Here is a 26,100-nt window from a genome sequence, read left to right as displayed (position 1 = left end):
TGGCCAGGAATCAAACTTGTGCTGTGGTGGACAGCTTCATAGTTTGCATCTTAACTCCTTGCTCCAACAGGGAGTCCCCCCCCCTTTTTTTTTAAAGATTTATTTATGCGTACAAGAACTGGGGTACAGGCCAGAGGTGCAGGGGGTGAGAGGATTCACCCAGCGATAGAGGGAAACAGAACAGGCAGACTGACTGAAATACACTGCTGAGGGGAGCAGCAGGCGAAACAGGAGAGGTCTGCTATGCCATGTGGGTTAGCACCCTGGCCGGGGATCGAACTCATGCTACATTGGCTGTGGATAGCTTCATAGTGCTGAGACTTAACTCCTTGCACCACTAGGGAGGCCCTGGATCTTCTGTTTTAGTCCATCTGGACAATTAGAGACTCCATTTCTATTTTCTTCTTTTTCTCTTATAGTTGGCCAAGTGGAAGACAGCTGAGGAAGTAGCTGCCTTGATCCGATCTCTTCCTGTGGAGGAGCAGCCCAAACAGATCATTGTCACGAGGAAGGGCATGCTGGATCCATTGGAGGTGAGAAGTGAATGATGTAGAAGAAAGGAGGCCTGCAGGCAGGCTCTGTTTCTAATCATAGACTTGACCTTATCTCAGGTGCACTTGCTGGACTTTCCCAATATCGTGATCAAAGGATCAGAGCTGCAGCTCCCCTTCCAGGCTTGTCTCAAGGTGGAAAAATTTGGGGACCTCATCCTTAAAGCTACTGAGCCACAGATGGTTCTTTTCAACCTCTATGATGACTGGCTAAAGACTATCTCATCTTACACGGTATGAAGCCACCTCAACAAAAGGGTCACTCTAGGAATGGTTTGGGGCCATAAGATCTATGTCGTTATCTTTTTCCACAAGTCACTTGTCGGGCCATTTTTACATCTTCAATTTGTAAATTAGACAGTGACGCTGTGCCTTTCATAGCACCGTGATTTGTGAGAGGCTGAGGGCCAGGCAGCACCTTAGAGTTTGAGATCAATTCCTAGGTTCTCTGGAAGGATAGAGTAGTGGGGAGGGAAAGAACATCAAGTGGTTGGCCTGCCCCCATACTGCCACATCTCTTCCCAGGCCTTCTCCCGCCTCATCCTGATTCTGCGCGCCCTTCATGTAAACAATGACCGGGCAAAGGTGATCCTAAAACCAGACAAGACTACCATTACTGAACCACACCACATCTGGCCCACTCTGACGGATGAGGAATGGATCAAGGTGGAGGTGCAGCTCAAGGATCTTATCTTGGCTGACTATGGCAAGAAAAACAAGTGAGCAGTGATGGGGGGGGGGGAGGCCAAATGAGTGGCTCAGTCTATGGTTTCTGGGGTTTTTTTAAGGGATTTTTTTTAACACAGGCTCAAATGTTACTCAGAAAGTAATCCTAAAAATTGCCATTTTGACCAGGGCATTTCTTTACTGTTTATGCATTGCAGGAAGTTTTAACATCCAGACCCCCACATATACTGCTTATATCACACTCATGTGCATGCAGATACAACCCTTCCTGTCATTATGGAAACAAAAGGTCCATAGATTTCCCAGTAACTCCCTAGGTTGACTGACAATACCAACTCTGATTGGAAGCATTGTTGTGGGGGTTCCATATTTGACACCTGTCTTGTGCCATGGCACTTTATGCTGAGGAAAAGTGGACGAAGTGGACGGGTTCCATATTTGACACCTGTCCTGTGCCATGGCACTTTATGCTGAGGAAAAGTGGACGGGTGCTGAGCAGGTTTGAGTGTGACTAAAAGGTATACATGCACAGGGCCATCCTGGGAGGTGACAGATTTTACCATTGTTAGTACATCTCTGCTTTATGTTGAGGATAATCTGGGGCAAGAGTATGGGGTTTGCCTATCCCACTAAATTATACTCTTGCCATTAAGATATACATGACCCGGGCCTCCCCGGTTGCGCAGCGGTTGAGCGCTGGGTTGCGAAGCTGCGCGCGGCCTCTGCGGCGCCGGTTCGATCCCCGGCTGCTCCCCGGCCACCAGAGGAGGGTCCCACATGGCGCGCAGACCTCTCCTGCCGCCCGCTGCTCCCCTCAGCAGTGTACTTCGGTCCTTCTGCCTGCTCTGCTCCCCGCTCTGGCTCTGGTGAATTCTCTCGCCCTCCCGCGCTTCTGACTATACCCAGTGCATGTATAAACAAAACAAAACAAAAGAAACCAGCAAACAAATAAATAAAGCATGCCTCTATTAAAAAAAAAAAAAAAATAAGATATACATGACCCAAGGGGAAGGGATTGTTGTGGTATGACCCTCACTTGTTCTGCAGTGTGAATGTAGCATCACTGACACAGTCAGAAATTCGAGACATCATCCTGGGTATGGAGATCTCAGCACCATCACAGCAGCGGCAACAGATAGCTGAGATTGAGAAGCAGACCAAGGAACAGTCACAGTTGACTGCAACTCAGACTCGCACTGTCAACAAGCACGGAGACGAGATCATCACCTCTACTACTAGTAATTACGAAACCCAGACTTTCTCATCGAAGACTGAATGGAGGGTCAGGTAATGGTAAAAGGCGAGAGGGGTAGGGATGGAAAGACCTACTGTTGCTACCTAAGGTACTTAGATTAAGAAATACTGACATTACTTACCTAATTTTAGGGCCATTTCTGCTGCCAATCTGCATCTAAGGACTAATCACATCTACGTTTCATCTGATGACATCAAAGAGACTGGTTACACTTACATTCTTCCTAAGAATGTGCTTAAGAAGTTTATCTGCATATCTGACCTTCGGGCCCAAGTGAGTAAACTTGCTCAGCTAGGTCACAATGTGTGTCCACTGTTTTATGGATAAAACTCAGCTGAGATTTCCTGGACTTTTAGATGTGGGTTTTTATTTTTAATATTTATTTCCTTATACATACAGGAGCTGGGATGCAAGCCAGAGGTGTGGGGGGGGGTGAGAGGATTCACCAGAGACACAGTGGGGAGCAGAACAGGCAGATCTACTGATACACACTGCTGAAGGGAGCAGCAGGCGAGACAAAGAGAGGTCTGCTGCGCCATGTGGGTTAGCTCCTTGACCAGGGATCAGGGATCAAACTCATGCTTCAGAGGCTGCTGATAGCTTCATAGTGCTGAGACTTAACCCTTTGTGCCACCAGGGAGGCCCATGAGATGTTGGTTTTAAGATTTATGGATGAGAAAATATACAGGGTTAGTGAAAACAGGAGGAGGGTTTTGGCACTCAGAAGATGTCAAAATATACTGTAAAGCTATGGCAATTAGAATGATGTAGTTTAGCCCTAGAAGTTACTGAAAAGGGCCTTGCAGATAGTTAGAAATCAGGTCATGTTTATTTATTTATTTATTTTTAAAGATTTATTTATTTATTTATACAAGCACTGGGTACAGTCAGAAGCATGGGAGGGTGAGAGAATTCACCAGAGCCAGAGTGGGGAGCAGAGCAGGCAGAAGGACCGAAGTACACTGCTGAGGGGAGCAGCGGGCGGCAGGAGAGGTCTGCGCGCCTTGTGGGACCCTCCTCTGGTGGCCGGGGAGCAGCCGGGGATCGAACCGGCGCCGCAGAGGCTGTGGGCAGCTTTGCAACCCAGCGCTCAACCGCTGCTCCACCGGGGAGGCCCTGAAATCAGGTCATGTTTATATAATAAATGTAGTGTGGCAAATTTGGGGTTAAGGATGCCTTACATGGGGCCTCCCTGGTGGTGCAGGGGTTAAAGCCTCAGTGCTATCAAGCTATTGCCAGCCATTGCTACAGGCCTTCGATCCCCAGCCAGGGAGCTAACCCACATGGTACAGCAAACCTCTCCTGTCTTGCCCACTGTTGCCCTCAGCAGTGTATTTCAGTAGATCTGCCTGTTCTGCTCCCCACTCTGTCTCTGGTGAATCTTCACCCCCGCACCTTCTGCCTACGCCCCAGTTCTTGTATGCGTAAATAAATACAAATCTTTTTTTTAAAAAAGGGATGCTTTACAATATTCAAATAGGAAAAGAAGGGTAGACCCCTATCTTATACCACTTACAAAAATCTAGATAAAGATCTGGGTGTAAAATATTAAACTATAGAATATATGAGAAGATGCTTGACTTTAACTTAGGGGAAAACCCTTTTTTTTCAAATGATTTTTGTGTGTGTGTGTGTGTGTGTGTGTGTGTGTGTATAAATGAGCTGGGGTGTAGGCCATAGGTATAGGGGTGAGAGGATTCACCTGAGAGAGTGAGGAGCAGAAAAGCAGATTTACTGAAATTCACTGCTGAGGAGAGCAGCGGGTGAGACCGGAGAGTCCTGTTGCGCCATATGTGGGTTAGCTCCCTGGCTGGGAATCAAACTCATGCTGCAGTGGCTGGCAGTAGCACTGAGACTTAACCCCTGTGCCTCCTAGGAGGCCCTGGAAAACCCTTTTTAATAGAAAACACAAAGCCATAGGTCCTCCCCGGTGGCGCAAGGGGTTAAACACAGCACTGTGAAGCAGTCTACAGACTCTGCAGCACAAGTTTGATCCCTGGCCTGCCAGGGAGCTACCCACATGGCATAGCAGACCTCTCCTGTCTCACCTGATTTCCTCAGCAGTGTATTTCATTCAGTCTGCCTGTTCTGTTCCCCACTCTGACTCTGGTGAATCCTCTCACCCCCCCGCACACACACCTTTGGCCTGTATCCCCCTGTACCCCAGTTCTTATATGCATAAATAAATAAATCTTTAGAAAAAGGAAAACAGAGCCATAGGCAAAATAACTTGAGTAAGACAAAGTACTACCAAAAAAACCCTAAAATCGGGCCTCCCTGGTGGTGCAGGAGGTTGAGATGCAACCTGTGAGGCTCTTGGCACCCTCTGCAGCATGAGTTCGATTCCCCACCAGGGAGATACCCACGTGGCGCAGCAGACCTCTCCTGGCTCGCCCGCTGCTCCCCTCAGCAGTGTATTTCAGTCTGCCTGTTCTGTTCCCTGCTTTGTCTCTGGTGAATCCTTTCACCCCCTGTACCTCTGGCCTGTACACCAGTTCTTGTATGCATAAATAAATATTAAAAAAAAAAACCTAAAATCAGGAAGAAAATATGTAATTCTAAAATAATGGATTAGCATCTAGAATAGGGAATCCTCAGAAGTTGACTTTTTTTAAAAAAAAAGATTTATTTATTTATGCATACAAGAACTGGGGTATAGGCCAGAGGTGCGGGGGTGAGAGGAGTCACCAGAGACACAGTGGGGAGCAAAACAGGCAGATCTAATGAAATACACTGCTGAGCGGAGCAGTGGGCGAAACAGGAGAGGTCTGCTGTGCTATGTGGGTCACCTTCCTGGCCGGGGATTGAACTCGTGGTGCAGTAGTTATGGATAGCTTCATAGTGCTGACGCTCAACCCCTTGCGCCACCAGGGAGGCCCAGAAGTTGACTTTTAAAAACAAGGTTAGTATAAGGCCTCCCTTGTGGTGTAGGGGTTGAGTCTCAGTGCTATCACCACTACATCCTGAATTCCATCCCTAGCCAGTGAGCTCAACCGCATATGGTGCAGCAGACCTCTCATGTCTTGTCCACTGCTCCCCTCAGCAGCATATTTCAGTAAATCCACCTGTACTGCTACCCACCTGTCTCTGGTGAATCCTCTCAAACCCCCCCTCACCCATTGCACTTCTGGCCTACACCCCAGTTTTTCTATGCATAAATAAATCTTTAAAAAACAAAAACAGGGCCTCTCTGGTGGCGCAAGGGGTTGGGATGCAACCTATGAGGCTGTCCGCAGCCACTGCAGCACGAGTTCAATTCCCAGCCAGGGAGCTGCCCTGGTGCAACAGACCTCTCCTGACTCACCCACTGCTCCCCTCAGCAGTGTGTTTTGGTCAGTCCCCTTGTTGTGTTCCGCACTCTGTCTCTGGTGAATCCTCTCACCCCCCTACACCTCTGGCCTATACCCCAGTTCTTGTATGCATAAATAAATAAATCTTTTAAAAAACAAAAACAGGGTAAGTGTAGAAGAATGTCAAAGAAGAAGGTAATTCAAAAAAGCAATTACAGATGGCAAATATTGTAAAAAAAAAGATACTTTACTACTAATCTGGGACATTCATATTTTTAAAAATACCAATTTGTAACTCAAGAATTTAAGCTTGCTGGGCCTCCCCGGTGGCGCAGCGGTTGAGCGCTGGGCTGCGAAGCTGCCCGCAGCCTCTGCAGCTCCGGTTCTTTCCCTGACCACCAGGGAGGGTCCCACATGGCATGCAGACCTCTCCTGCCGTGCCTGCTGCTCCCTTCAGCAGTGTATTTTGTCATTCTACCTGTTCTGCTCCCTGCTCTGGCTCTGGTGAATTCTCTCACCCTCCCGCGCTTCTGACTGTACCCAGTGCTTGTATAAATAAGTAAATAAATCTTTAAAAAAAAAAAATTAAGCTTGTTAATGTAATGACCTGTGTGAGTTTTACATTTAATATTTAAATTCTTAAAATTCACTGAGTGATCAGTTTGTTTATGGATGTTATAATCAATTGGGAAACGTGTGCAGTGCCAATTCTAGGACTTCACTTGAGATTCTGATATAAGACTGAGATATGAGGTCCATGTTTTAACATTTTGTAAAAGTGCCCCAGGCGATGATGCTGACACTTTGAGGAACTCTGTCCTCGCTTTTGGGGAAGGAAAGGAAACACCTGACAGCTTACGTCTGGACTGATACTGAGAATTATTTTGGTTCTTGACTCCCTTGCATCTAGATTGCAGGATACTTGTATGGCGTGAGTCCACCAGATAACCCCCAGGTGAAGGAGATTCGCTGCATTGTCATGGTACCACAGTGGGGCACTCACCAGACTGTGCACCTGCCTGGCCAGCTGCCTCAGCATGAGTACCTCAAGGTCAGTGATGATAAAGCTTAGGGACAGTGGTGACTTGGTGATGACAGGGGCATATTACACTTAGGGTAGGATTCCTGTCTATAGACGGGGCACTAAATAGCTTTTTACTCCTCTTTGCTTATAGGAGATGGAACCCTTAGGTTGGATCCACACTCAGCCCAATGAGTCCCCACAACTGTCACCCCAGGATGTCACCACCCATGCCAAGATCATGGCTGACAACCCGTCTTGGGATGGCGAGAAGACCATTATCATCACCTGCAGGTTGGCGTGGGCGCACTTGGGAGGAAGTATATTGGGGTAGGCATTGCAGGCTCAGATGGTGTTGTGAGCTGACACTCTCCTCATTCCTCTTCCAGCTTCACACCTGGCTCCTGCACTTTGACAGCCTACAAGCTAACCCCTAGTGGCTATGAATGGGGCCGCCAGAACACAGACAAAGGCAACAACCCTAAGGGCTACCTACCCTCGCACTATGAGAGGGTCCAGATGCTGTTGTCAGACCGCTTCCTTGGTTTCTTTATGGTTCCTGCCCAGTCCTCGTGGAACTACAACTTCATGGGTAAGTGGTGGAATACACAGAAGTGGGGGCGGGTTAGACCGTCACTTTGAGCACTTAGGGCGCAACTCTGGTTCAGAGATGGCCCCAGGGCCAAGAATGGGTGAGGAAGGTAGACCTTACTAACACTGGATCTTTCCTTCTACCCCAAGGTGTTCGGCATGATCCCAATATGAAGTATGAACTGCAGCTGGCAAACCCCAAAGAGTTCTACCACGAGGTGCACAGGCCTTCCCACTTCCTTAACTTTGCCCTCCTGCAGGAGGGAGAGGTTTACTCTGCGGACCGGGAGGACCTCTATGCCTAGTTCTGCTTCAGACTCCCTAAAGGCTGGAGCCTCTTGCCCCCGCAGACAAGCTGGTGACATTCAGCAGCGTGGTCCTTTTTCCTATTTTGTGCTTGTGATGTTGACCTTGTATCTTGTAACCGTGAACAAAGTAATAATAAATTTTGTATAAATACAAGTGTTTGAGTTTTTTTTCCCCCGAGCTCAAATTCTGGGTGTAGGGATGGCAGGAGGCTGAACTTATTCACCATAAGGTGCTGGGCTCACTCTTGACTGGGGCAATAGAGCTAAATAGTCCCTAGATTTAGGAACTACAGGGCTGGGACATGGACTTTGACTCTTACTGTTTGACCTCACCTGCTAATTTCCCTACAGCATACTTGGAAAACATTGCCCCCTCTTCAATATCTTGCAACATTTGCCAGGGGTTTTTTGTTGTTTGGTTTGGTTTTGGTTTTGGTTTTTGTGAGTCTTGGAAGTTCTGTGGCTTGTTCTGTGGCCCCCCAGCCTAGCCCCTTAAGTTCTGTGGCACTTCTGGGAGGGAACAGGAACATAGCTGAATCGGTTGACCGCCTCTCAGAGGGCAGTAGCAGCTGCCTAAGTCTCACCTTTCCCCTCAAGTATTTCTCCGCCAAATCGTGCTCATGACTACAGGCGCGGGTGGCGCCTGGATTGGGCACTGTGTGGGGAGGGCCTGGTGAAAGTGGCCACTTACAGCCCTGAGCCTGGCTCCTGGATATCTGGCTGGAAGTTTACCGTCCTATTTCCTGTGACCTTGGGGGCTTGAATGGGACTGGACCTAGGAGGCCTAGGGCATGGTCTTTCCCTGCCTTTCCCCCTAATCGCTCCTCCCACGTGGCTTCTACCCCGCCTTCTACCCTAAACTGCTTCCTGGGCGGGAACTGTTTGGTTTTTTTTCCTGTCCCAGCCGGAGCGGGGGCGGGGGTGGGGGTTGGTGCCACCCTAGGCTTTCGGGGGACATGGAGCCCAGGAGGATGGCGCCGGGGGCTCAGGGCCTGGGGTCCCGAGTGGCGGCGGGGTCAGGGACGGCGGCGGAGCTTGTGTATCACCTAGCGGGGGCCCTGGGCACTGAGCTACAAGAGCTGGCGCGCCGCTTCGGGCCGGAGGCGGCAGCCGGGCTGGTGCCGCTGGTGGTGAGGGCGCTGGAGTTGCTGGAAAAGGCTGCTGTGGGGCCCGCCCCTGACTCGGTGAGCCACGGCCCCCTCCCCGGCCACCCGTGGGGCCGCTGGGGACCTAACCTTGAGGGCCTGGACTCCCCAGCTGCAGGTGTCGGCGCAGCAGGCCGAGGTGGAGCTGCGGCGTCTGCGGGAGGAAAACGAGCACCTCCGCAGGGAGCTGCGCGCCGGGCCGCAAGGTGAGCGCAGGCCCGGCCAGGATGCGGCGGGTCGGGGGCCGGCTCCCCCGGCGCGAGGCCGCCACTAAGAACCACCCTCCCTCAGAGGAGCGCGCTCTGCTGCGGCGGCTCAAGGAGGTGACCGACAGACAGCGGGACGAACTCCGGGCGCACAGCCGCGACCTGCTTCAGCGGAGCCAGGAGACCGAGGCGGTGAGGGCAGGCGGTGCAGAGCGCGGCGCCGGGCGGGGCGCCCCCGGCCATCGGCGCCCCGCCCAACAGCCCGCCCTTTGCTCCGCCCCCAGCTACAGGAGCAGCTGCAGCGCCTCCTACTGGTGAACACGGAGTTGCGGCACAAACTGGCGGCCGTGGAAACCCAGCTGCGCTCCGCGCGTGACCGCGAGAGGGAGCGAGAGCTGCCGCGCCGAGGGGCGCCGGAGCCGGGGGGCGCACCCGAGCCCGCAGGCGCAAGAACCCCTAGGTCTCCTGAAGACCCGGTGAGTGCAGACGAGGATGAGGTCAGGGGCTCAGCCCGGTATTCACAGCGCCTGTGATTTGGTGGGTATTCCGGAAAGGTTTGCTCTTTTGAAGCAAGTTTGAGCCCCCAGCCGGCCTCTACCCCGACTCTTAACCGGATTACGGATCTACTGCAGTCTCCCTTCCAGCGACTGCCTCTTGTTCCCGTGATGGCCTGCAGGCAGGGGAGCGCCAGTAGAGGCCACCCAAGTCTGTCCTTCCGCAGGTGGATGCCCAGCAGCCAGGATGCCCCTCCAAGGCAGTGCAGTGCGACTTCAGTCGACAGGAGCTTCAGCAGATCCTTCGGGAGCGGAATGAGCTCAAAGCCAATGTGTTCCTGCTGAAGGAGGAGTTGGCCTACTTCCAGCGGTGAGGGTCCCCAGCCTGGGCTGGGGGAAGCTGAGGGGGCTTCATTCACACCTGCTTCTGGGCCTCAGGCCACCCATCATAGTCTTTGGTTCATTTATTTATCCACAGTGACATGGGCCAGCCTCTGTGCTGGGCTCAGGGAGGACATGAATCAAACAACCCTCCTGGAGCTTCATCCAAATGGGGGAGAGAGACAGTGCAAGGGTCACAGCACTAGTGGTCAAGGAAATATTCCTAGGAGGGAATATTTAGCTAAGGTCTAAGGAGTGTTAGCAAGACAGAGTGTTTTGAAAAGGTGGGGGGGCCTCTCCAGTGGCACAGCGGTTGAGCACTGGGCTGCTGCGAAGCTGCCCGCAGCCTCTGCAGCGTTGGTTTGATCCCCGGCCTCCAGGGAGGGTCCCAGATGGCACGCAGACCTCTCCTGCTGTGCCCGCTGCTCCCCTCAGCAGTGTACTTCGTCAGTCTGCATGTTCTGCTCTCGGCTCTGGCTCTGGTGAATTCTCTCACACTCCCACACTTCTGGACTGTACCCAGTGCTTGCATAAATAAATAAATAAGTAAATAAATAAATTAAATAAACAAGGTGGGGCACCTTATGTACAGGTTGTGGGGGTTCTACTGTTGGCATCCCCACTACTTCCTCTGCTCCTCTTTCTCTATAGGGAGCTACTCACAGATCACCGGGTTCCTGGACTTCTACTTGAAGCCATGAAGGTAGCTGTCAAGAAGCAGCGGAAGAAGATCAAGGCCAAGATGTTAGGGACCCCAGAGGAAGCCAAGAGCAGGTAAGTCTCTGCCTTCATCCCCTGTGAGCCAGCCCTCCTTCACTCATTCTGCTAAGCCAGCTGACCCCACCTGGTCATGGCTAACCCAGTCCTGCTATCTGCTGATCTAATATGGTCACACCATTGAGCCTCCTGACCCAGCCTGCTCATCTCTGTTACCCCAGCCTAGTCACCTCTTTGAGCCTGCCTCCCTAAGCTAGTCACTTCTTAAACCTGCTAATCTGGCCTGGTAACCCCCCGAACTTGGTGCCTGTCTGAGCCTGCCACTCTGACCTGGTCACCCCTACAGCTTGCTATCCAGCCTGCCCTGTTCTGATTTGGTTACCCCTTGAGGCTGCTGCTGTCCAGCCTGCCCTACTGAGCCAACCACTCTGGCCTCATCATTCCAACCGGCACCCCCTACCTGTTCTCCAGTCCAGTCTGGCTTGATCCAGCCTATCATTCTGGCTGAGCACCCTGGCTGGGCCTGGTAATCTGGTCTGGTCACCCCTCCAGCCTGCCGTCCAGTCTGCTGTTCCGAGCCAGTCACCCTTCTCTCTGGATTGTACTGCTCCCACTTGTCACACTTGCTATCTAGCCTGCTGAAGAAATAGCTTCTCCGAAGTTACATCTTGGTTTGCCAGGTTCTGTTCGTTCTTAGAGGGGTAAGACTATAGCTGCAGCCCTGTCAGGGGCCATTGTCTGTCATACTATAAAATAAAAGCTTCAAACCGTCCTTCATCTCCCCAGGTCACATTCTCTTCGGCCTTCGCTCTATCCTCCTCAGCCCGTTCCTGAGGGCTGCACATAGGCCAGATGTAGGCTGGGCTCCCGTTGTCCCTCAGGATCTTGACAAATGGTCCTCACGTCTCCTCTCTCTGTCTCAGTGATGATGAAGATGACTCATGGCTCCTGCTCTCCAGTGATAAGGAAGACCACCCTCCACCCCCTGAGTCCAGAATACAGAGTTTGTATGTTGGGAGAAGAAGGTGGCAAAGGCGGCAGGGATGATAGAGGGCCAATCTTGGTTCTTTCCAGCATGCGCTTTCCCCTCCAGTGACTCTCGCCTTGCTGTCCTGTGCATCAAGCGTTCCTCTCCTCCTGCTTCTCCAGCCCTGGCCCCTCACACCCCCACTACCGCATGCTGCCCTTTCTTCCTACCACACCCCTTTCCCCACCACTCCTTGCTCATAGCCAATATCCTCTTTCACTCTGGCTTTGAGGCTCAGTCTACCTCTTGGCTTTCCCCCCAGCTTTAGCCTGTGGTATCAGGGTGAAGCGAAGGCCCCTGAAGCTGAGAAGAGCAGCACAACTCCCAGCATACCAAGGAGAGAAGATGTCCCACAGCACCCCCACTTGGAGCCTGTGGACAGCCATACAACTCCCAACTCTTGATGGGCCCTGCTCTGTGCACAATGAACATTTGTCTGGGGTCTCAGCTGCCCCAGATGCCTGACTTTGGAGTCTGGCTGTGGGTGGATATGACCTTAAGTGAGGACAGAGCTGCTCCCTCCTTCCTAGCCCCAGCCTCTTTCCAGTCCTGACCTGAGCCAGGGCATATTAGGGAGCCCAGCCACCTTCCTTGTCTCTACCCCAAGCCTCTGAGTCAGATCGAAGTGCTTCCTCTCTGACTCTCAGGTTTTCCCCTTCTGTGAAATGGAGAGCTCACTACCTGCCTCCAGGGGTTGGTGGCTTAAGCTAATGTAATAAAACAACTTCCTGTGATACCCAGAAACTGCTGCGTGTCTGTCTGTCCATGGTCTGCCCCCACTCAGCTCTGCCAGGAGTGCCAGCAGGCTGACGTCTGCCCTTCGTGGTTGTCACTGGATGGGAGACTTCTCCCAGCTCCTGCCGCCCTTTAGGAGTGTGACCTAATGAAAAGACATGGCTCCCCCATGGCTCTTGCCCTTACCCTCTCCCCTCCCCTATCCCCAAAACCCTGGGACTTCCGGCTTCATTCTTTTTGCCCCCTCCAGATTAAGCCCAGCTCTTAAGCTGGGATTGGGGCCTCCCCACTGACTTGCATTTCCCTTTCATTTATGTGGTGTTTGGTCTTCTCTGTACCACCCTCTCAGGGAGGTGCCTCATGGCAGCCCGCCCCCTCAGGCCTGGTTTCCTCAGGAAAAGCCTTGGGAGGAAGCAGGGAGGGGGTTGGGATCAGTGGGGGCCAGAGGAACCCAAGCCTCCGGCTGTAGCTGCACAGGTCGCCATGGGGCTGGGAATACTGCTCCTGCTGCTGTTCTGGTCTGGGGGGACGCAGGGCTCCAAGTTGGACCCCAAAGGGAAGCATGTCTGCGTGGCCAACAGGTGGGTCCTGTGGGATTCTTATGGGAAAGTGATTGAACTGACGTGGCACTGGAGGGAAAGAGTATGTGGAAGGGTTCATGGCACTGAGGGGACGGCGGACTTGAGAGTCCTTTGAGAAGAATCTGGAGGGTATTGAGTGGTCAGGGCAAATAGTGGGAAGGTCAGGGAAGGAGAGAGGAGATTGGGGACATTGGGGCTGTGACACTTGGCTGGGCCTGCCTGATGGGGCTGAGACAGCCTCCCGCATCTCAGCCAGGGACAGTGATCCATACCTGAGGAGTCAAGCTGTACCCGCACCCGCCCCCACCCCACCCAGCTCACCCCTCTCCACCCCACAGCACTTCTGCTGAGCTCCAGTGTTGCCCAGGCTGGAGGCAGAAAGATCAAGAATGCACGATCCGTGAGTAGCCAGCCAGATGGACCCCCGTGGAGGAGAGGGGAGAACAAAGCCCAGTGACCCTTCCTTTCTACCCTCCTGGGGCCTGTTTTCCCTCCCCTAGAACTAGGGGCCACCCTGTGACACCCGTTCTCAGCCCCAAGGGGACCAAGAGCCTGAAAGAGAGAACCCCTCTTGATGGCACCCCAGTCCTTGCAACATGGGTGGGGTGTTTTTCAGCCATCTGTGAGGGCGTGGACGCCTGCCGAAAAGATGAGGTATGTGTGAAACCAGGCCTCTGTCGGTGCAAACCTGGATTCTTCGGTGCCCAGTGCAACTCCCGTGAGTCCTAAGTTTCCACTGGAGGGTAAAGTTGCTGGGCAGAACTGGGGGAGTGGGAAGGCAAAGCAGGTAGGAACGCAATCTTAGAACAGCAGGGGCAGCATCCTTTCTGAGCTTCCCTGAGGAAATTGAGGCCCAGGGACAGGAAGTGACGCACTTCTAGGAGATGCCCTGAGTCATCTGGTTTTCCCCCCCCCTGTATCCACAAAGCCCTACCGACTGGTTCAGTTCTGGCCTCTTCATCTTCCTTTATAACTTCTCAGAAAAGATGCTGGTGATCTCTGTTAATTGGCAAACGATCTATTTCTCAGTCTCCCCCACATCTACCTTGGCCATGTGTGGAGAGCGGAAGGTCTCTGGCTAGACTGTACCCCATCCGGTACAGAGGGTCATGAGAAATGGTTGACACCGTGGTTGTGTCAAGAGGGACACTGGGGGGAAATGAGTCTCCTCCTGTAGACCCTGATGGGCAGCAGGATGGACACGTAACTCACTTCTAACGCTTGGGGGAGCCCAGTGCAAGGGAGGAGGGGGCATGAATGAAGCGGCACCCACTTCTGTATGATTTTTTTTTAAAAAAGATTTACTTATTTATTTATGCAAGCGCTGGGTACAGTCATAAGTGTGAGAGAGTGAGAGAATTCACCAGAGCCAGAGTGGGGAACAGAACAGGCAGACCGACTAAGTACACTGCTGAGGGGAGCAGCGGGCTGCAAGAGAGGTCTGCGCGCCATGTGGGACCCTCGCCCGGAGACCGGGGATCGAACTGGTGCTGCAGAGACTGCGGGCAGCTTTGCAGCCCAGCGCTCAACCACTGCGCCACCAGGGGAGGCCCTTCTATATGATTTCTTTTTTTTTTTTAAAGAAGGCCCGTTTTATTTTTTTTATTTATTATTTTTTTAAACATGTATTTATTTATACAAGCACTGGGTACAGTCAGAAGCGCGGGAGGGTGAGAGAATTCACCAGAGCCAGAGTGGGGAGCAGAGCAGGCAGAAGGACCGAAGTACACTGCTGAGGGGAGCAGCGGGTGGCAGGAGAGGTCTGCGCGCCATGTGGGACCCTCCTCTGGTGGCCGGGGAGCAGCCGGGGATCGAACCGGCGCTGCAGAGGCTGTGGGCAGCTTCGCAACCCAGCGCTCTACCGCTGTGCCACCGGGGAGGCCCTTCTATATGATTCTTGACAAGCCCTGTCCCTCCAGGATCTTCAAGTGTATTCTAGAATGTGAAGTGGGAGGCCAGGTCACTGCTCAGGGTTTTGTAGATCAGAGTCTCAGCAGGAGGAGAGCTGTGCCCAGGAGGCTAGGTACCAGATCTTCCACGGGTTTGTCCCTGATTCTGGGAGGGTGGGCCTGGTGCCCCTCTTTGGTGTAAAAAAGGGGCAGGAGGCAGGAATCAAAGCCCAGGCCTCACTCCTTCCCTTCACCCTCCAATCCTCTCCCCCTTCCTCCACAGGCTGCCCGGGCCAGTACTGGGGCCCCGACTGTCGTCAGAGCTGCACCTGCCACCCGCATGGCCAGTGCGAGCCGGCCACGGGCGTGTGCCGCTGCCAAGCTGGCCGCTGGGGCAAACACTGCGAGTTCGCCTGCACCTGCGGCACCCGCGGGCGTTGTGACCCCGCGACGGGCGCATGCCACTGCGATCCCGGCTGGTGGTCGCCCACGTGCCACCGCCCGTGCCAGTGTAACCTGGCGACGGCGCGCTGTGACCCGGACACGGGCGCCTGCCTGTGCGAGCCGGGCTGGTGGGGCCGCCGCTGCAGCTTCCAGTGCACTTGCAACGGCTCGCCGTGCGCTCAGGAGTCGGGCCGCTGCGCCTGCCTGCCCGGCTGGCGGGGCAACAAGTGCCAGCACCCTTGTGAGTGTGTGCGCGGCCACTGCAGCGCCGACTCCGGCCAGTGCACCTGCCCACCCGGCTTCCGCGGCGCGCGCTGCGAGCTGCCCTGCCCGCCCGGCCGCTACGGGGAGCAGTGTCGCGACCAGTGAGTGGGGGGACTCACTGCGGGCGGGGGACCGGGCCAGCACGTAGGAGGAGATGGAATTGGAGGGGCGGGCAGGGAGGGGAGCGAGAGAAGGGAGGGCAGGAGGGGAAAGGCAATGAGAGAAAGGGGGCGAGGCAGGAGGAGCTGGCGTTTCAGGAAGAAGGTGGGGAAGCAGAGAGGGTGCTCAGTGCTCTCCACAAAAATACACAAGGACAAGGTGAAAGGGGGAGGGGAGGGCCATCCATCTCCCTAGACCAGCCTCACCCACTCTTCCTTTGGTTACTTTTTTTTTTTAAGATTTATTTATTTATTTATGTAAGAGCTGGTGTACAGGCCAGAGATGTGGGGGCCTGAGAGGATTCACCAGAGACAGAGTGGGCAACAGAACAGGCAGATTGACTGAAATACACTGCTGAGGTGTGCGGCCAGGAGAGGTCTGCTGTGCCATGTGGGTAGCTAGCTCCCTGGCCGCCCGGGGATCGAACTCATTCTGCAGAGGCGGCGGATAGCTTCATACTGCTGTGCTTGACTCCTTGTGCCACCAGGGAGGCCCACAACTTTTAAACTCTGACCACCTTCACCCACAATAAGAAATACGTTTTGCACCCCAGCTAACACACACACACAATTGAAGTAAAACTTTAACCAGACAACACATACTTATCTTTGCTACAGATGCACATACATACACTGTATTGCATTTATTTATTTTTTAAAAGATTTTATTTATTTATTTATGGATGCAAGAACTGGGGTCTAGGCCAGAGGTGTTGGGGGTGGGGTGTCTGTGTGAGAGGATTCACCAGAGACAGAGTGGGGAACAGAACAGGCAGACTGACTGAAGTACACTGCTGAGGGGAGCAGTGGATGAGACAGGAGGGGTCTTCTGTGCCACATGGATTAGCTCCCTGGCCTGGGATTGAACTCGTGCTGCAGTGGCTTGATAGTGCTGAGACTCAACCCCTGAGCCACCGGGAGGTCCCTACTTATTTATTTTTGATGTTGGATCTGCTAAATTGATTTTATGAACCCTCACTCTTCCCCCCACTGATGGGTCTCATCCACACATATATCCCAGATAAGTATCTGGAAGAAGAAACTTCAAGTAGTAACTATTAGGGATCAGTGAGAAATTAACCTATGTTTGAATGTTGTTGAGAATTATCCTTCATCACAAGGAAAACATTTTTTGACTTTTTTTTTGTTAAGTAGACTTATTATGGTCATCATTTCATAATGCACAGTCTCTATGCTGTACCACTTGATTTATGCAATGCTCTGTGTCAATTATGTCTCAATAAAACTGGGGGAGGGAGACCTCCCTGGTGGTGCATGGGGTTAAGGCTCAGCATTATAAAGCAATCCACAGCCACTTCTACAAAAGTTCTCTCCCCAGCCAGAGAGCTGACCCACACGGCACAGCAGACCTCTCATGTCTCACCCCGCTCCCCTCAGGAGTGTATTTCAGTAGATCCACCTGTTCTGCTCCCCACTCTGTCTCTGGTGAATCCTTTCACCCCCACCCCCACACCTCTGGCCTACACCCCAGCCTTTGCATAAAGAAATAAAAATTAATCTTTAAAAAATAAAACTGAGGAAAAATTAAAAAGATAAATTTCAAATTATAGTGGCAAAAACAAGCATTTTATGTTTTTATTTTTATGCATTTTTGCATTTTCATGTTATAGAAAGATAAATTGCCAAGTCCCAGTCATGCCAGATCTCAGAGATGGCAGGGACAAAAGGAAGAGAAGGGAAGGCAATGGAGGGGGATGCTGGGCAGAGGGAAACAGAGATTGGTGGCCACTTGGCTGATCCAGCTGGCCTTGTAGCTCCTGATTGACCCTGCACCCCAGGATAAGATGGATCCCAGAATGGGATTGTAGGAGAGGGTTGGACTCCTACTAGAGCTTATAGAGCTCATCTCCAGACTCTATTTTGTCCAGCAATGCTCAGCGGTGCCTGAAACCCAGCTGCACTCTGGTTGCTCTCCAGCACCCCTTGTGGCCTGGGTAGGCACTGCATCCACCCACCTCCACTGTTCCCATAAGCCTCTTCTCTCTCCAGTTGTGGCCACTGCAAGCAGAATGAGCCTTGCTCTGCAGACACAGGCAGCTGTCAGTCCTGTGAGCCCGGCTGGAATGGGACCCTGTGCCAACATCCCTGCCCATCTGGAACCTTTGGCGAGAGCTGCAGACAGCAGTGCCCCCATTGCCGGTTTGGGGAAACCTGTCAACCAGACAATGGGCACTGTGAGCATTGTGACTCCGGCTGGCTAGGGCCCAGGTAAGGGAGTCTATCTGCTCAGAGTGGAGTGCACCATCCTTCAGGACTCTCACCCCTCTCTGGGTTAGCTGCCCTTCCTGCCACACACATGTTCACACATCCTGCTAAGGCCTGCCTCCTGACCCAAACTGAGAGGAGAGGCATGGGTGATGATGAGCTCCTGGGCAGGGCTCTCTTCCAGCTTCCCCACCAATCAGACTTCCTGCCCTGTTCTTCCAGGGATCTATAATCTGTCAGCTGTTGGGTTTGCTCCACATTCAAGGCCCTGTGTGCACCTGAACTTCATTGCTGAGGAATAGACAGTCAGGTTCCTGAGTCCAGGAGCGTGGGGGAAAATGGATACTGCCTCCCCTGTGGGACCAGGCCTGTCCTGCTCCCTCATGCTGAATCTTGCCTCACCTTAGGTGTGAAGACCCCTGCCCTATTGGCACCTATGGGGAGGGCTGTGGCTCTACCTGCCCCACCTGTGTTCAGGGGACCTGTGATGCTGTGACTGGGGAATGTATCTGCAACACCGGCTACTGGGGGCCCAGGTGAAAACCAGGGCCCTGGGGGTGGGGAGGTGCGGGGGAGGCAGGGACCTAGGCTTCTTTGTAATCTGTTTTCTAAATTTCTATTCCTGGGCTTCTCCCTCCCAGACACTGAGAAGTCTCATAACTAAAAAATGCTTATGTTATCCTTATAGCTAAGAACATCTCCTGTGGGTTCTGCATATTCCAAGGGAAGGTCAGAGTGATGCTGAATCTAAAAGGACTAGTTCCCCAATGGGATGGGAAAGTTGTTTAGGGGTAGGACACCAAGTCCTACTATTGTTTCCCGAAAGTCTTTAGGTGGTAAAAAAATGAATAACAATGTCGCCAATATCAGATTATCCTCCTATAGGACAGACTATAGTGTCCAATAGAAGAGGTTTCATTTTCTAGATGAGAGGATGGAGGCCCAGAGAGTAAGGGGCAGGCTGGGCCTCCTTAGACCTGCAGACCCTGAGGATGTTTTTCTGAATGCCATTGGCCTCTTGCTTATTTTATCTCAAATAAGTGCTGGGTGACAGGGATGAGGATAATGAGTGGTATACCACCCTGAGGGCTGTACCCCGGAAAAGTGGGAGTCTGGGGGCAGTTTGGCAATTCTAGGGATGATCTCCCTAGAAGACTGGCTTAGGGGCTGAGTGATTCTCCCAAACACTGCCAGGGTACTTAGAATATGGCTCAGATGAGGGGGGATGGGTGTCTGCTTGGTACTTATCCAAGGTATTTGGCCTGATGTGGGGGGGATGAGGAGTGGGGAATAGTTCACCCAGAAATCTACCTTCCCCTGTCCCTGACCACCTCCATCCCTTCTCACCCAGCCTGCCACCTGTCTCTTCTTGTCACTCCATAGCTGCAACATTTCATGCCCATCTGGCTTCCACGGAAACAATTGCTCTATTCCCTGTGAATGCCTAGAGGGACCCTGCCATCCTGTCTCTGGGGCCTGCCAGCTTGGTAAGGTGGAAGGAGAGTGGAGGGTGCAGTACCCAAGGAAAGATTGGGCTCTGGTGGCACATCATTTGCCATGGAGGCTGGGCCCATTTCAGAGACATTCCTATGCCCGAACACTGTATGAATGCTTTGGGGCCCCCTGAAGATGTGACAGAGCCCTGGCCCTTTCAGAAACCAAGCCAGAGCGGAGGAAATGATTAGGCAGGGCTGGACATTGGGATGAGGCATGATAATTAGGGGCCAGATTTTGTGGAACAGGCCAGGGACCATCAGGAGGGGACAGACTTGCCTGGAGTTTGCCTGGAGGAAGGGGCTTCCAGGTTGAACAGTCTACATCTCTCAGAAGAGGGGGAGGGACACACAGGTGGAAGATTCTGGGGAGGAGGTGCACAGAGCTAGAGATGAGACAACATGTTTGGGAGACAGCGAAGTCCTGAGTATTTAACTATCCCCTTTTCTCCCCAGGATCTCACGGCCAGGATGTGGCCCTCATTGTGGGCATCCTTGTACCTCTGCTACTGCTTCTCTTAGGGATTGCCTGCTGTGTCTGCTGTTGCTGGGCTGCACGACTGGACCCCAAGGACAGGTGAACACTGGCCTGTCCTTTCCTTGCCCCATAGCTCAGTCTGGCCTCCTTTCAGGGATGGGGAAAGTCAGGCCTTGTCAAACACTTAGGTCAGAGGTAATGGCAGTTGGCAATGGCCCTGGCCTGGAGATACAAGGTCAGCTGCCTGGTTTCCTCAGAAACCTTCATAGGAGAGTTTCTGACTTGCGAGAGCATGAGCAGGGGCACTGGGCACCAGGCTGGCAGGTGGTCAGGGCATGTAGAAGCAGAGCAGCTCTGGGCAGGAAGGGGAAGCGACTAGGCCTCAAACCCCATAGAGAGAAAGTGACATAAGAATCTGAGCAGTGGTTTAGCAGAGAAACGTGTGGTTTTCTGAGAGAGGAGGAGAGGAAATTTGTGGGGCCCACCACTGAAGAACGTTGCTTGCACAGACTTTGTTCCTTTACAAAGTCTTTCTCTTTTCTTTTTCTCAAAGACTTATTTATTAATGCATACAAGAGCTGAGGTGTAAGCTAGAGGTGCGGGGGGTGAGAGGATTCACTAGAGAGAGAGTGGAGAGCAGAACAGGCAGGTCCACTGAAATACACTGCTGAGGGGAGCAGCAGGCGAGACAGGAGAGGTCTGCTGTGCCATGTGGGTCAGCTCCCTGGTGGGTCAGCTCCCTGGCCGGGTATTAAACTCAGGCCTTTGTTGTGGACCATCAGGGTGATAGTCCTGTGACTTAACCCCTAGGCCACCAGGAAGGCCCTCCTTTACAAAATCTCTTTACACCCTTTCATTCCTTTGAGACCCTCCACAGTAGAGGTTTGGAGCAGGGAATGACGGACGGGCAAGAGGATTAGCATTCTCATGTAACAGAGGAGGACACTGAGGCCTGAGGAGGCCTCACTGGTAGGCACCTCACTGGTACCTAGCTAATCACTGGTAGGCACAAAGCTCATCCCCTGTTTCTGGACTCTGTTCATGCTCTAATCCTGAGGACCTCCTCCTTGGTGCTGTGGGCATTCACACATGAGCAAACCCCTTTGTTGGTCTCTTGGGGCACAGAGCCTGTGTTGGAGAAGTTCTTCCTACAAGGAGGAGGACATATACAAAGGCTGACAGAGTAATGGTATTGAGTGGAGCAGTCACTCCCAGCTTGGTGAAGGGGACAAGTGCAGGCTCCTGGAGGTGGTGCCACTTGAGATAGGTGTACTGGGGATCCATGAGGATGATGAATACATACAACTGCATTTTGGGGATGCCTGGCACTGTGCTGGATTTGGGGGGAAGAAAACAACTCAGATAGGCATTGTCCCCATTTTACACATGAGGAAACTGAGGTCCAGATTGGTGAAGTGTAACAGAGTTGCTACCCAGTTCTGTTTGACTCTAGAGTCACACTGTCTTCTGTGTCAGGCTCATATCTCAAGCTCAAGAGTTTGGATATTACCTGTAGTCATCGGGAACTGCTGAAGTACACAGAGTCACTATATCACCCTGCTTCCCTCACTATATGCTCAGGACCACAATGGTCCTGGCTCTTTTCTCCTGCCCCCACCTGGCCCCAACCAGGGATCCATGCACTGACCATCCTCCTGTACCCTCAGACCAGTGAGAGATGGAGCTGCTGTGTCCAGGATGAAGCTGCAGGTCTGGGGGGCACTGGCCAGCCTGGGCTCTGTGCTTCCGTGTGGTTCCCTCAGCAGCCACAAGCTTCCCTGGGTGACAGGTAAGTGGGCACTGAGGGACAGGGCCTGGGATGGGACAAGCTTCCCATCAGGCTCTCTGCCTAACCTGGAGCCCCTTACAGTCTCCCACCACGACCCGGAGGTCCCCTTCAACCACAGTTTCATCGAGCCTCCTTCTGCTGGCTGGGCCTCAGATGACTCCTTCTCTTCTGATCCTGAGTCTGGAGAGGATGATGAAGGTCCTGCCTATTGCGTCCCACCCCAAGAAGGTAGCCACCCAAGAGCCCACTCACCCCTGAACAGCCCTGCCCAACATAACATTTTCTTTTTCTTTTTTTTTTAAGATTTATTTATTTATGCATACAAGAGCTAGGGTGCAGCCCAGAGGTGTGGGGTGTGAGAGGGTTCACCAGAGACAGAGTGGGGAGCTGAACAGGCAGATCTACTGAAATACACTGCTGAGGGGAGCAGCGGGCGAGACAGGAGAGGTCTGCTGTGCCTTGTGGGTTAGCTCCCTGGCCAGGGATCAAATTCATGTTGCAGTGGCTACAGATAGCTTCATAGTGCTGTATCTTAATCCCTTGCACCACCAGGGAGGCCAGCATTTTCTTTTTTTTTTTTAAAGATTTATTTTTATTTATTTATACAAGCACTGGGTACAGTCAGAAGCGCGGGAGGGTGAGAGAATTCACCAGAGCCAGAGTGGGGAGCAGAGCAGGCAGAAGGACTGAAGTACACTGCTAAGGGGAGCAGCGGGCGGCAGGAGAGGTCTGCACACCATGTGGGACCCTCCTCCGGTGGCCGGGGAGCAGCCGGGGATCGAACCGGCGCTGCAAAGGCTGCGGGCAGCTTTGCAACCCAGAGCTCAACCGCTGCACCACCAGGGAGGCCCGCCAGCATTTTCTTGATTCCATCCATAAATGTGCATCAAGTCACTATACCAGTCACTATTCCTGGCTCTGGGACACAGGAAAGAACAATACAGATTCCTGTCTCATCAAGTTTATTACTGGTGAACAATAATCAGATTCTTAAAGAACAAAGTAATACATGCTTTGATGGAGACATACCAGTAGGGACTCATGACCAGTATCAGAGGTGCCTGGGCTCCGGGAAGATGACTCAGTGTTAGTGATAATGGAGTTGAGTCTAGCAGAATCTGTAGGCATTAGCCAAATGAAAGTCAGAGAGGTGAGAATGATGTTTCAGGAAGAGGGAACAGTGTATACAAAGGCCCAGAGGCAAGAGGGATATGGCTGTATGGCTGTATGGCATAACCAAGTTTTTACTTGGTTAGAGTGTGGCGTTCTTTCTTTTTTTTTTTTTTTAAAGATTTATTTATTTATGCATACAAGAACTAGGGTACAGTCCAGAGGTTCAGGGGGTGAGAGGATTCACCAGAGAGAGAGTGGGGAACAGAACAGGCAGACTGACTGAAATACACTGATGAGGGGATCAGCAGGCAAGACAGGAGAGGTCTGCAGCACCATGTGGGTAGCTCCCTGCCCAGGGATCGAACTCATACTGAAGTGGCCATGGATAGCTTTATAGACTGCATCTTAACCCCTTGCACCACCAGGGAGGCCTGATGCTGATCTTGATAAGCAGCATGGATTGGGGTGGCCCGCCCAACTCTGGCCAAACTCTTATGTCTCTTCTGCTAGGGATGGTCCCTGTGGCCCAAGAAGAGTTGCCAGGGGTCAATCTAGCTGGAGGTCCCTTCCCACCCCCTGAGGATGCCTCTACACCTTTCGTCATCCCACGCACTTCCAGTCTAGCCAGGGCCAAGCGGCCATCAGTCTCCTTTGCTGAAGGCACCAAGTTTGCACCACAGAGTCACCAGAGCTCAGGGGAGCTCTCCAGCCCACTTCGAAAGCCCAAGAGGCTGCCCCGGGGAGCACAGCCAGGTTCTCATGGCCCAGAGACTGAGGACTCCACTGGCCCAGAGCAAGCAGAAGTGAATGAGGCCCCTCCTGATGCCGCCAGCCCTAAGGACTCAGCTGTTGGCCGCCACCGGTTCCCCCTTGGTGGCCGGACAGTGGCTGAGCGTGTGGAAGCCATCGAGGGCTGTGTCCAGGAGAGCTCAGACTCTGTGACCACGATCTACATGCTGGCAGGGACTCCCCGGGGCTCTGAGGGCCCTGTCAGGTCTGTCCTTCGCCGATTTGGTAGTTTCCAGAAAGGCCAGGCAGAGCCCAAAGTCAAGAGTGCTATCCCTAAGCCTCCACGCCGGGCCCTAAGTAGGAACAAGGGCAGCCCAGGGCTGGCCTCTGGCACTGCCAATCAGAGTCCTGGTTCAGCACCCCCAAATGAGGTTACTGGAGCCTCAGAGTCTGCAGAAGCCAGGCCAGAGGAAGTGACCAGGGGCCTAGAGGATGGCATCAAGGGCTCAGGGAGCACCCAGGAGCCAGCCCCCACCAATAGCCTCCTGGAACAGGATCCTCAGAAGCCAGCTGAAGAGGAAGGGCAGGAGGAGCCTCAATATGAGAATGTTACACCTATGTTTGGGCCCCCAGAGCCCTGAGGACCCTGACATTGGAGAATATTAAGACTATGGATGGGGGTGCATTTGAATTAGCCCTGGATCAGATTCTGTTTTGAGCTAGAAAACAATCACAGGGCCAGGACAGACATACCAGAGGTCCTGCCCTTCTACAGGGAATAGTCAGGGTTGGACGCCAGTTGGCTCTGGGTCCTGGCAATGCTCTGGGAATGATCTGGAAAGCCTGGCAGACACCTCGCAGGATGGGGTCAGGAAAGGGAAAGAGATGACTGCAGGGACTTTTTTTTTTCTGTTATCTTGGACTCTGTTTGCCCCCAAAAGCAATTTTCCCCCCTTTATTTGCAAAACATTTTCCTGAAGTGGGAAAAAACCTAAATGTTTGATGGTTAAAGATAGGTTAAATAAATATTTCATATGTAGGTTCCAAATAATCCTGAAAAAAATCACGCTGTGCAAAAATATTTAATGTGGGAAAATGTTCACACTATACTGTTGTATAAAGAATAGAGAGTAAGTTTCCTTTTTATGAATTGATTTTTCCCTCAGAATACGTATTTAGAACTCTCTTTTTGTGTGGAGTTTGTGTTTTACAAACTTTAAAAAAAATGATATTGTGTGCATAAAAAAGATTTGAAGGAAAGGCATCAATTGATATTTTTCTCTGGTAAATTGATTGTGTCTAATATTTATTTTCTTCTTAAACTTTTGTATAATTTGCAATTTCCTACAGTGAACTTTCTTTTTACTTTTCTCACTAGATGGAATTTTTTAAAAATATAAAAAGCATTTTTTTTTTTTTTTGGTTAAAAATTACTAACATTGCAGGTGTACATATAAAGTAAAAACGAGATTTCCCTTCTTCTCAGAGGAATCAGGATATCAGTAAGGGACAGATTTACCTTTCATTGGATGCCTTTTGAGCTTGTTGTTGTTGTTGTTGTTGTTTTAGGTGTGTAGAAGATCTGGGGTGTAGGCCAGAGGTGCAGCGGGGAAGTTGGGGGGTCGGTGGTGAGAGGATTCACCAGAGACAGAGTAGGGAGCAGAACAAGCAGATCTACTGAAATACTCTGCTGAGGGGAGCAGTGGAGAGGTCTGCTGTGCCATGTGGGTTAACTCCCTGGCAGAGGATTGAACTCAGGCCAAGGGGGTAGTAATGAGACTTAACCCCTGCACCACCAGAGAGGCCCCTTTTGATCCTTGTGTTGAATTCTTTCCTCGCCTACTTTTATTACCTAATCAGAGATAAAGAGTGATTTCCCCTTCTATGGCAGTGCTCAAAGAATCCCTTTAACAGCTTAGGTGCTTTCTTTCAGATTTTTTTTGTGTACATGTAAACAAATATTTACGACAAAGGAAAGATGATATGAAGCATACTATTTGCAATTTGCCTTTTAACTTAATGTATCCTGGATACCTTTTGATGTCAGTAAATATAAAACTACCTCTTTTTATAAAATTAAAAAAAGGTGAAATGAGATTCCATCATGTAGAAATAACAGGTTAAACAATCCCCTACCTATGGGGAATTGGGTTGTTTTTAATTGTTTTGAAACAATAAATGATATAGTATACTTATTTTGTTCATATTCCCTACGTGGAATTTGTGCAAGTTTTTTTCTGCAGAAGAGGTTCCTAAAAGTGGAATTGCTGGTTTAATGGGGTACAACATTAAACATTTTTATACTTATTCTAAATTATTCTCCAAAAAAGTTGTAGGTTGTATATGCTCGCAAATTATAGTGGTATCTATTTCCCCACACCCAATCTGATAGGTTAAAAAACTGTGTCTATTTTAGCACAATAAAGTAATACATGTAAAATCTTGAAAGTTAAATCCTTGTATAGATAGAAGTTTTTGTTTTTAACCAACAAAAATATTAAAATTTTGATTTCTGTGATTACAAGGAT

The 26,100-nt window shown here is 51.5% G+C and overlaps 3 protein-coding genes across 3 annotated transcripts in view; all 3 read left to right on the top strand.

Annotated features, from left to right (window-relative positions):
- Positions 1-7,854, top strand: part of PRPF8 (pre-mRNA processing factor 8) — a 29,090-nt gene extending 21,236 nt beyond the window's left edge. Inside the window, exons 35-43 of the mRNA XM_037491494.1 lie at positions 420-533; positions 612-785; positions 1,077-1,270; positions 2,286-2,525; positions 2,625-2,766; positions 6,694-6,834; positions 6,959-7,098; positions 7,194-7,396; positions 7,546-7,854. Coding sequence (XP_037347391.1) covers positions 420-533; positions 612-785; positions 1,077-1,270; positions 2,286-2,525; positions 2,625-2,766; positions 6,694-6,834; positions 6,959-7,098; positions 7,194-7,396; positions 7,546-7,700 — 1,503 coding nt within the window. The 3' untranslated portion in view covers positions 7,701-7,854. The remainder of the gene's footprint in view (positions 1-419; positions 534-611; positions 786-1,076; positions 1,271-2,285; positions 2,526-2,624; positions 2,767-6,693; positions 6,835-6,958; positions 7,099-7,193; positions 7,397-7,545) is intronic.
- An 805-nt stretch (positions 7,855-8,659) lies between these two features.
- RILP (Rab interacting lysosomal protein) lies at positions 8,660-12,408 on the top strand. Its single transcript, XM_037492537.1, has 8 exons — positions 8,660-8,887; positions 8,961-9,054; positions 9,140-9,246; positions 9,339-9,530; positions 9,776-9,918; positions 10,581-10,703; positions 11,570-11,653; positions 11,936-12,408. The coding sequence occupies exons 1-8, from the start codon at positions 8,660-8,662 to the stop codon at positions 12,075-12,077; spliced, it is 1,113 nt and encodes a 370-aa protein (XP_037348434.1). The 3' UTR covers positions 12,078-12,408.
- A 448-nt stretch (positions 12,409-12,856) lies between these two features.
- SCARF1 (scavenger receptor class F member 1) lies at positions 12,857-25,771 on the top strand. The gene is made up of 11 exons (XM_037494213.2): positions 12,857-12,989; positions 13,328-13,389; positions 13,606-13,707; positions 15,162-15,687; positions 17,755-17,973; positions 18,378-18,506; positions 19,354-19,457; positions 19,920-20,040; positions 21,609-21,730; positions 21,812-21,958; positions 23,354-25,771. The coding sequence occupies exons 1-11, from the start codon at positions 12,892-12,894 to the stop codon at positions 24,211-24,213; spliced, it is 2,490 nt and encodes an 829-aa protein (XP_037350110.1). The 5' UTR covers positions 12,857-12,891; the 3' UTR covers positions 24,214-25,771.
- Positions 25,772-26,100: the final 329 nt, after the last annotated feature.

Source organism: Talpa occidentalis, unplaced genomic scaffold (assembly GCF_014898055.3).
Source record: "Talpa occidentalis isolate TD23 unplaced genomic scaffold, MPIMG_talOcc4v2.1 talOcc4.7, whole genome shotgun sequence".
Lineage (NCBI taxonomy): Eukaryota > Metazoa > Chordata > Mammalia > Eulipotyphla > Talpidae > Talpa > Talpa occidentalis.
Note: the sequence above shows the minus strand (reverse complement) of the source record. Positions and strands in the feature narration are given on the sequence as shown.